The 9887-nt window shown below is 36.7% G+C and overlaps 1 protein-coding gene across 3 annotated transcripts; it reads right to left on the reverse strand.

Annotated features, from left to right (window-relative positions):
- Positions 1-1900: 1900 nt before the first annotated feature.
- mtg1 (mitochondrial ribosome-associated GTPase 1) lies at positions 1901-6708 on the reverse strand. Of its 3 annotated transcripts, none has more exons than XM_046868231.1 (11): positions 6372-6708; positions 5396-5460; positions 5146-5250; positions 4978-5064; positions 4851-4907; positions 4188-4278; positions 4030-4091; positions 3693-3789; positions 2897-2978; positions 2600-2712; positions 1901-2478 (listed from the first exon to the last, which is right to left on the reverse strand). In XM_046868231.1, exons 1-11 carry the CDS (start codon positions 6472-6474, stop codon positions 2378-2380), a joined length of 963 nt encoding a protein of 320 aa, XP_046724187.1. In that variant the 5' UTR covers positions 6475-6708; the 3' UTR covers positions 1901-2377. The 3 variants fall into 3 exon arrangements, with proteins under 3 accessions (XP_046724187.1, XP_046724195.1, XP_046724201.1); XM_046868239.1 differs by lacking the exon at positions 6372-6708 and adding an exon at positions 5825-5845; XM_046868245.1 differs by lacking the exon at positions 6372-6708 and having other exon boundaries at positions 5146-5246; positions 5396-5434.
- Between the last annotated feature and the right edge of the window lie 3179 nt (positions 6709-9887).

Raw genomic sequence — 9887 nt, forward strand, 5'->3', positions numbered from 1 at the left:
GTGGCTTCATCAAACTTTCTGGCTTTAGTCTGAATTGATAATAAGGCTCACTGCAACACTAATTGCAGAACTTTACACTGCCCTGACCCCTGAATCATATTCTACAATATTGTCTGCAAACTGTAGTTTAAATCACATCAGTCGTGCAAATTTCTCCAGAGCAGACTTAAAAAAGACAAAATTTACTTTCACTTCTAGGTCAGAATGGTTGGATTGGAAAAATTTTGCAGATTATGGCCTTGTTCATATTTGGCATTGTTCCGTAGTGGGCAAAGTACACAAACCATGTACTTGATTAAAAGTAGAGATACACTAGGTAAAATATTAAACGAGTAAAAGTGCTCCTTTTAAACTTTCACTTGAGCTAAAGTGCAAAAGTATTTGCCTTCCAATGTACTTAAGAATCTAAAGAACTCTGATTTATTATGGCTATAATGTTCCTATTATCATTTTTGTCACAAGACTCTTAACTTAATCAACTCCATTCATGTGAAAAGACTCTAATGTTACTCCTAGCACACCAATTTATTCTAGAATATTAATGATTCAAAAAGTGATTTATATCTATTTAAATTATCATTAACCCCCAAATCATCTTTTCAACTACTTCAAAAAAATCCATAATTTATTTCTCTGCAAATATATTTGCTGTTGAACTGAGGCTGAACTGTATGTCTTTGTGCTAAGTAGATACCACCAAGTGGTAAACAAGTTCAGAACAGAGCACACGCTCTACCCTGATTGGTGGATTGCTGCGTAAAATTTGGTTGAGTATAAAAGATATTTGACTTTGAAAAGTTGAAGTAAAAGTCTCCCCGAATGGAAATAATTCAGTGAAGTACAGATGAAAAAGCTTCTTTAGTACAGTAACAAATTATATTTTCTTCATTACTGTCCACCACTGGTATTGCAAGATTTAGATTTATGTTTACTTCATAACAATAAAAAGCAGTTTTCATTATTTTCCACTTTCAATATTTAAAAAAATTCAAAAATGGAATGCAGGTATTGCTGTCATTTGTATTGTTTTTTTTATTTATTTTTAATTTTTTATTGAAAAAAACCCCCAAATAAATAATAATGCAACATACATGAACCCTAAAAAATTAAGTTTTTGCATATTTAACAAATTAAAGTTCACTTATTAAAAATACATGTTAAAAATTGGGGTTACCCAGCGGTGAGAGAAGACAATAGATTTTTGATATGACTTGAAACAACAGGATATTCTCTCAATCAGAATTTTGGCCTCTCATTCCATGATTTATTTATTTTTTAATCAGAATTTTTGAACACCTATAGATGAACTGATACAGATGTGCAGCTTTTAAGTGAATTAAAGTAATTCGTGATACAAAATTTGTAATGGCTTTTAACATTCAAATCAATGTCTCTATTTTGTTTCCATACTCTAGGCTTTACCTTTTTTTTTTTAAGAGACATGTACCAATATAAAATATTACTGTATTAACTTGCAAACATTCACTCAATTCTCAGCCAAATACACAACTAAGTCTTGTTTTTGGGTTGCTCCTGAAGTTTAAATAGAGCAAGATGAATAAGAAACTCTAGCTAGCATATTACATACACTACCTGTCAAGGTACAATATAATAGCAAGACTAATTTAGCGCATATAATAACAAACAAGCTACTGTTTTTTTATTTTATTAAATATTTGCTGTAACAGATTTTGTCTCCCTTGTTTGCCAGGCAAATTATTGCAAATCATGTAGTGTATTGTATAACCAATTAACAAAACAGGTTTAGTTTATACACTCTCTAAACAGGCAATTTATACTAGTTTGCAATTGTTTACATCGGTAAAAGTTTATTGTTATTGTATTTATATGTAAGATTTTTTAGGGGCTGATGATACAAAAAACATACTAAAATTCTGTATCATTTTATGTAACTTTAATAGTCATGCAATTATAGATTAAACAATGTGACAAGTCGAACTTGTCCTCAACTGTTAGATTAAAATGTTAGAATTACATATAAATAGTTGTGTTCTATATTGTCCAAGCAGTGTTACGGTTTATCTGCCATCACCTGTCACTAAGACTGTGAAATGATTATATTCCCAGAGTTGAAAATATCATTGTGTGTTTATACATGTAGACTGGACTGGGGAAATTAGCTTTTTTGTAAATGATCTTTAAATGAAAGTATCCACTGTATAACTTATTTATAGGTGCTGTTTTAATATTATATAGGAAAATCTGTTTTTTATATCAGTATATAATTTATTGTTTGCACAGTTTTCCATTTGTATTGCATCAAAGAACTTAGTCACAATATTAAAAAAGATTATTACAGTTGCCATTACCAGGAATATCATGAATTGCTCATCAGCATAAGCAAAAGGATTTAGTTTTAATAGTCAAGCGTGACTTTGCCCAGCTCTCCTTTACGGAAAGCTCTGATGAAGTCATAGGCTGCAGCGGTGTAGTTAGGCACTCTGACAGTAATGTCACCTATGGAATTGAAAGGAAAATAAATTTCTTGCAGACTATGACTTGTATTCTCATTTTTGTGTTGAAAAGTATTTTCAAATTATATAGTATGCTGAGTCATGCAGTGATATCAGTCACTCACCGACTCCTGTGATGGCTTTCACTCGCTGAGTCTTGCCTAACTTTACAGCGATACACTTCAGCACATGTTGAATATCATCTGATGGTGCTTCTAGGTCATACCTCTCTACATAGCTGAAAAGACAATGTTAAAAACAATTGTTTTTTAATAAATAACAAGTAGTTATGAAACTAAATGTCTGATGTCTCCTCTGTGATAAAATAACATTTTTAACTGTATTTGTATGGTCCATGTAAAATACATTTTCAGAGGTGTGTTGCCAAGAAGCCATCTGTCAAGCATGTATATTGTACCTACCCAAATCTTTGGAGTCGGTTAAGTGAGAAAAGCAGATAATCAGCTATGATATCTTCACCAACCAAGTGGTCCAGTATAGTACCTTTTGGAAAACAAAACAATAATGTCCTTAAAGCTTACATCCAATGAATAGCAATGTTATGCTTACAAGCCAGTCACAACTGGTGTATACAGTGGTCCCCCGAAACTTTTTTTGGGGGAGTTTCCATTCTAAGACCCCCCGCGAGTTTCGAAAATCCGCGAATTTTGGATGCACCCCCACAGTAGTGAATTCATCTAGACATTACGCCAGTAAGTTGGTTCTTTTTTGATGCATACACAAACAACAAAAATGTGAAGTAATGGACATAAATGCTTTATTTATCACTTAAAATTAATAATACAATAATGTGTTTTCAAAATTCTTATGAAATTTGTTAGCGAAAACATAGTTTAAAATGTTATTTCTAACGTTCCTGAACATTTGGTCCCGCTGCGGATCAGATAATCCGCAACTTGCTGTTAGTTCGGTTCCAAACGAGAATTTTCCGAGCCGCAAATTATTGGAGATTGACTGTAACAAAAAATCAAGAATTCTGACTCATGTCTAGTCTGAAGATGAAACCAGCCCTAAAGCACACTGATATCTACCTTCAAAAGCTTTCCTTAGGCATTCCCCTAAGTTTATTTTTTTTAAATGAATCACATTGAATATACACACTGAATATAGAGACGATGCTTTGCCAGCTAAGAGAAAAAAAAAGTGTAGATTGTTCCAAAGGATTGGACAAAGAATCACTGCACCGCATAATCTTACCACATAAAGCGAGTTTCATCCCAGTCTCTACATTGTCGATCTTAGGAGGCAGCACGCCCGGTGTGTCAAGCAAATGTATGATGGGTCTTTCACACACCTGATAAAACAAACAGTTTTTCATTTTCTGAGAAAGGCAGAGATTTCCAGGCAATCCCACACACACACAAACAAGAAAGCGTGTGATAGCGCAACACATTCTAGGAATCTTCTTGTAAATCATAGAAGATAAACAAACAGGCAATTTTTTAAACTGAACTCATGTAAAAAATCTGGAAAAATCTGGTCTCATTTAAGCACTGGTCTGCTAGGCCCCTCTGACAACTGTCAATCAAAATACCTGTATTTTGGTCAGGACAGCTTTAGTAATTCCAGGTTCACCTCCAACTCTTGAGGCTTTTCCTAAATTCAAAAAGAGTATGTCCATTTAATATTATTTTAAAGAGATAATTTTCACAGACCAAAAAGACAATTGCAAATGTCTTAGAAGTATGTTACCTTTTTTCATGTTTGTTCTTCTTAAAGCATTAATCAGTGAGGATTTACCAACATTTGGCACTCCAATCACCATTATGCAATAACTTCTATTCTGTGCAATGAAGGAAATGTAGTTAATGAATTAACAACCTCCATATAAGTTCCCCTTGGATAACTGGAAATAACCAAATATAGGCAAATAATTGTAAGTGATTAAACTGGAAAATCAATGCTTCTAGTGAGTAATATAAACTGATGGAATATACTAATGGAAAAAATAATCAGTAATGGGGTTGTGTGATGTGATGCAGCTCCAGGCAAATTGTACCTGAAAGTAATTTGGCAAGCTATTTCAAAACATCCAGCAATGTTTTATTCCTCATATACCACAGCAACTTGCTATGAATGATTAAGTTATTAAAGTAAATTTTTTGGTAACTGACTAAATATCAAATATAGAAAAAATATTAAAGAATATAAGTAACTGCACATCTAAATCTGTCCCTGTGTAAGAGAATGTCTGGGACACACACATTAATATAAACGTTGCCGTTGGAACTATTCAATAACATTATTCAACACCTTCTGACAAATCACTATTAAAAACAGTGCTGTGGAATAAATAATTGTAATTAATCTACAAAAAAAAAAAATGATGAGGAGAAAAAAAATTGTACTGCTCACCTCCTCCCTATGGAAACGTGGTGCATTCTCTATTGTCTCTGTTAGAATTGGAGCTATCTACAAAAAACAAGCAAAGTTAATAAAGTAAAATATACCAAATTCTACAGATACCTGCTGTTCTGCTCACCTTTGTAATGCTCACATCACTTTGCTTTAGACAGTTAGTAAACAAGACATTCTTAACTCCATCTCTCTCAAGCTGTTTGAGGATACTCTGAAGAAATAAAGATGAATGTATTTATCTGGTCTAAATGATATAAGAATAAGGTAATTTGTTTTATGCAGGTTGCAATACCAATTTGTTTGATGTGTCTGCCAGGTCCATCTTATTTAATATAAGTAAATGTGGACGGACATCGAGGCTCTCTTGAAACAAAGGATTTCTTCCAGAAAATGGTATGTTTGCCAGTTAAGGAAACATTTAAAAAAAAATATATATTATTTCAATCAGAACAATTAACTGAAAACTATTTTTAGTGAGAAAAAAAACATCAAGGGCATGGACGAGTTACTGGCTGGAAGATTTGAACCCTTGAAAAGGATATTCTAGCATCATGGATTTCAATGATGCAGTCAATGTTCCTTAGGCTAGCTCTCATCTGCTTGAGTCCTAACAGAGGGAACAGAAACTGATTAGAAAAAAAAGACAAAACTCCAAGAATTAAAATGTATCAAAAGTTACAGTAGTTGTAGAAATAATACAGGGGGACTGAAGGGTGTGCAATGAGAAAAATGCCATATTACAATACTTTCCTGCATTTCTATAATACATAATGTGCATCATGACATATGTATTATATACATATACAATAATTATACAATATATAATATAATATTACATATTATACTATTGTATTCTATAATATTAATATTGGATTATATGCACACTATATGAACAAAAGTATCAGGACACCTGACTTTCCAAGCCATATGTGTTTCTTTCCCAAACTGTTATCGCAAAGCTGAAGGCTCACATTTGTATAGGATGTTTTTGAGGGAATAACACACACCTGGCCATGGAACAGCTGAGAAGCCAATTGGCCCATTACTTTTGGTCCCTTAACAAGTGGGAGGCACATATGCAAACTGTTGTAATTCCTACAGCGTTCACCTGATTTGGATGTAACTGCCCTCACATTAAAGCTGACAGTCTGCAGTTAAAGCACAACAATAACAACAAGTGATATATATAATATTATTATATTATAATATATAGAATAATCATAGAATATAGAATAATCATGATTGCCAACTTAATCTTCAATTAAAAACTTTTGACAACATATTGCTATTACATATTAACATTTTGCCAAGGCCATGAGATTAGATACAGATACAAAAGATACAATAATGTCTATAGATACAACAATGTCTATAATGTCCCCCACCCAGTGATGGATGAGGGTGGTCTTTAGTCAAGTAGCCACGGAGGGTATGATGATGACCTGTGTATAGTAACAGGCGAGGAAAATCAGTCCTTGAAAAGGATAATATACTTATACCTAAACTTTCAACACAAACCTTTAGCCATATGTCCAGGAAACCAGTGTGCGACCTGTCTCTCTCCGAAATCAAACACAGTCCTGAACTTGGCAGCATTGAGTACAGTAGAAGAGATCCTCATTTTCAAAAGTCAAAAAAACTGCTCATACCTCAGTTAGTTATCCTGGGTTAATAAATCTTACATGCACTGAATAAATAATCCAGTCATAAAACTTAACATTTATTCGTTATAATATGTGCTAAAATACTGCACAGTAAACTGATACTCTGACATTTAAACAGACTGACGAACTGAACATAAACATGCGCTCGGGTGATATTTGTTCTTCTGTTGTTCTCTCAGGTTATCTGACTGTAATGTGCGCTACCGCCACCTACAGTTTATAGAAAAAACCGGAGTACTTTAATGACAAGAAATTAGACAATGAACCACTACGTTGGACTGTATTTACATTTTACATGAACATTTACGGTATTTAGTGGACGCCCTAATCCAGAGTGACGTCCAAAACATAAATTAATAAAACAAACAGACAATAAGTGCTAGAAAAGTCCGCTCTATAACATTTACATACGGTTTTAATGCAATAAATGTACAATACTCTAATTTAAAGGCATGCAATATAACCCATGTATGTACAATATTACCTCTGTGCAATATGTTTGAAAGCGTAACTACTTATTGGAGGTCTCAAAATGGCATAAATGTAAATAAGATATATATACACTGGCGATCAAAATTAGAGAACAATTTATAAACAATTCTGAAATAATGTCATCTTCACTGCTCAACAGTCGAAGGAGTTTTTGTCCTGTCTATACCATGCTACCAGAACACCTTTTCCACAAAATAACTAAGGCATTTAAAAAAAACATTATTTTGCAGAAAACACACTGATCAAAATTAGAGAACACTTTCAGATACCTCCCAGTTATTGGTGTTAATCTGGTACCTGGTGCTAATTTCCTTGATTATCTGTCAACCCCTATTTAACTGGCAGCCTAACTTCCAGTTTCACTGACTCTGCAAGATGGTGGGCCGTTCTAAAGTGACTGAAAGCCTCTGGCAGCAGGTTGTCCAGATGAAGGCCAAAGGATGACCCTATCAGCCATAGCAAGACAAGTTGGTCGTTCCAAATCTGTGATTTCAAGAATATTGAATCTTTACAACATCACAAACTCATTCAAGTCCGCCAAGAAGGCTGGTCGTCCACGGAAGACAAATACAAGAGAGGACAGGATACTGCGGAGGATCTCAATGGGCAATCGTTTCCACACTGCAGCTGGAATTGCTCACCAGTTCAGCGCTGAACAGGGTAAGGATCTGTCTCGTCATACAGTGTCTCGACATTTAAGAGCATTTGGACTGAAAGCCCACTCTGCAGTGACCAAACCTCTCATTAGCAGAAAGAATCAAAAGGCTAGACTAAGCATATTGTGTGGACAGAGTAGAACTGGTCCAAAGTTCACTTCAGTGATGAAAGCAAGTTTAAATTATTTGGGTCCGATGGGAAACATTATGTTCGACAAACTGGAGAAAGACTGAACCCAAAGTGTGTAAAGAAGTCAATGAAAAGTGGAGGAGGAAGTGTCATGGTTTGGGTCATGTTTTCTGCAGCAGGAGTTGGGCCTCTTATACAGCTACATGGCAGAGTGAATGCAAATGTTTATCAGAACCTTCTTCAACAACATATGGTTCCTTCCATGCGTTCATCACCCAATCAGCCTGCAGTGTTCATGCAGGACAACGCTCCATGTCACACAGCAAAACGGGTAAAGCAGTTCCTTGAAACTGAAAACATTGAAATAATGACATGGCCTGTCCAGAGTCCTGATCTCAACCCAATAGAGAACCTCTGGAAAATTCTCGGTGACAAAGTTTTGGCCAAAAAACCCACTACAGTCACCGAACTGTGGAGGAGACTGGAAGAAGAGTGGACCAAAATCACACCAGAGCAGTGTGAGAGACTGGTGCTGTCCTGTGGCCGCAGAGCGAAGACGTTTGTCATGGAAAGAGCAGTCAGGCATCCATGGACGGCAGTAATTAATCAGTCCCAGGAAAGCCATGAGAGCATGCTTTGTGAAGGGACGCCTTGTGTTAAGAACGACCTGTATACGATCTTTAGAGAGCCGTTTGCTGCCTTGAGGGAGTTCGAACCCTAGGTATCTCACAGTGGTTCTACTTGTTCACAGAGGTCCTCGGAGACTGCGGCGATCAGGAGATCATCTGCATACTGTAAGACAACAGAGTCAGAGGGGAGGGCAAGATCACAGAGTGCATCCCTTACCACAGTGGAAAAGACTGCCGGGGAGTCAATGAATCCTTGTGGCAGACATGTCCAAGTATATTGGCGCTCCCTGTGCGTGAAGGCTCAAAAGAGGCTGCGTCTGCTCTTCTACAGGAACGCTAAAAAAGGCAGAACACAAGTCAATCACCGAGAAGTGTGTATGATTGCATGGAATTGAAGCGATAATAGAGGCCACATCGGGCACAACAGGTGCAACAGGAACCACAACATCATTTATTTTTCTTAAATCCTGAGTGAAGCGCCAAGTGCCGTCCGGCTGAGGAACCGGATTAAAGGGTGTGTTGTATGAACTCACACATGGCTTGATCACAACCTGTTGTAACAGAGAGGTCAAGATTCTGTCTATTCCCTGCAACTTTGATTCAGAGAGAGGATACTGTTTGAAAAATGCAGGATGCAAATGTTTTAGTTTAGCTTCATAAGGAGGACAATGAACCAAGCCCACATCGTCCTTATGCTCCGCCCAGAGGAGAGATGGCAATTCTTCCAGTGAATAAGGGAGTGGTAATTTCTGTGTGGTAGAGAGAAAACAGTCATTAATGTTCATGTTAGAAAAATATGACAGAGGAGCATAGTCATAATTCATAAGTACAATGCAGCATGGTAGGGGTTACGCTCTGTGGGCACCCCTATGCATCACAGGGGCTAATTTGCATTCCTGCAAATGGGCTAGGTTCTGTAGGAGGAGGCGGTGGAGGAGGGGAGCCGGTGGGGTTCTTACCCTCATCCCATTGTCTCTTCCTACATCCTATAGCTCAATGTCCCTTCTTACCGCAGTAGTAACATACACCGGGCCGTTTTGGGTTGGAGTTAGCACCAGGCATATTTCCCCTTCCCCTGCCTCGGCCTCTTCCCCGAAAACCCCCGTCTTCCGCCACGGTGAGGCAAGCCACTTGCTTACTCTCTAATATGCCATCACCTTCCATCGTACGCACCCTCTCCCCTAAATGTCTAATCGTCATGTTACTACAATCGGTGAGGACTTTTTGTATCTCTGGACGACAGTTATGCATAAAAGTCGTGAGGAACAGAGGGTTACTGTCTGCGTCTTCTAACTAATCGCTCCCAATAAAGTCCAAGTCTCCCTAAATCGGATCAAATATTTGGAAGTAGTTTCACCCTTCTCCTGTTTACAGTTAGTTACTTGAGAGAGATCTCTATTGGCCTGCTGCTGCTGGAGTAGGAATTTGGTCAACTCCTTTTTTAACACCGGGAGAGCATCTTG

The sequence above is a fragment of the Silurus meridionalis genome, chromosome 2 (genome assembly GCF_014805685.1).
Source record: "Silurus meridionalis isolate SWU-2019-XX chromosome 2, ASM1480568v1, whole genome shotgun sequence".
In the NCBI taxonomy this organism is placed as follows: domain Eukaryota; kingdom Metazoa; phylum Chordata; class Actinopteri; order Siluriformes; family Siluridae; genus Silurus; species Silurus meridionalis.

Coding starts and splice junctions, on each gene's coding strand:
- mtg1 (XM_046868231.1), bottom strand. CDS start 6,474: ATGAGGATCTCTTCTACTGTACTCAATGCTGCCAAGTTCAGGACTGTG. Junction 5,251..5,395: donor TTGAAATCCATGATGCTAGA/ATATCCTTTTCA, acceptor TAACTGGCAAAC/ATACCATTTTCTGGAAGAAA. Junction 2,479..2,599: donor GAAAGCCATCACAGGAGTCG/GTGAGTGACTGA, acceptor TCAATTCCATAG/GTGACATTACTGTCAGAGTG.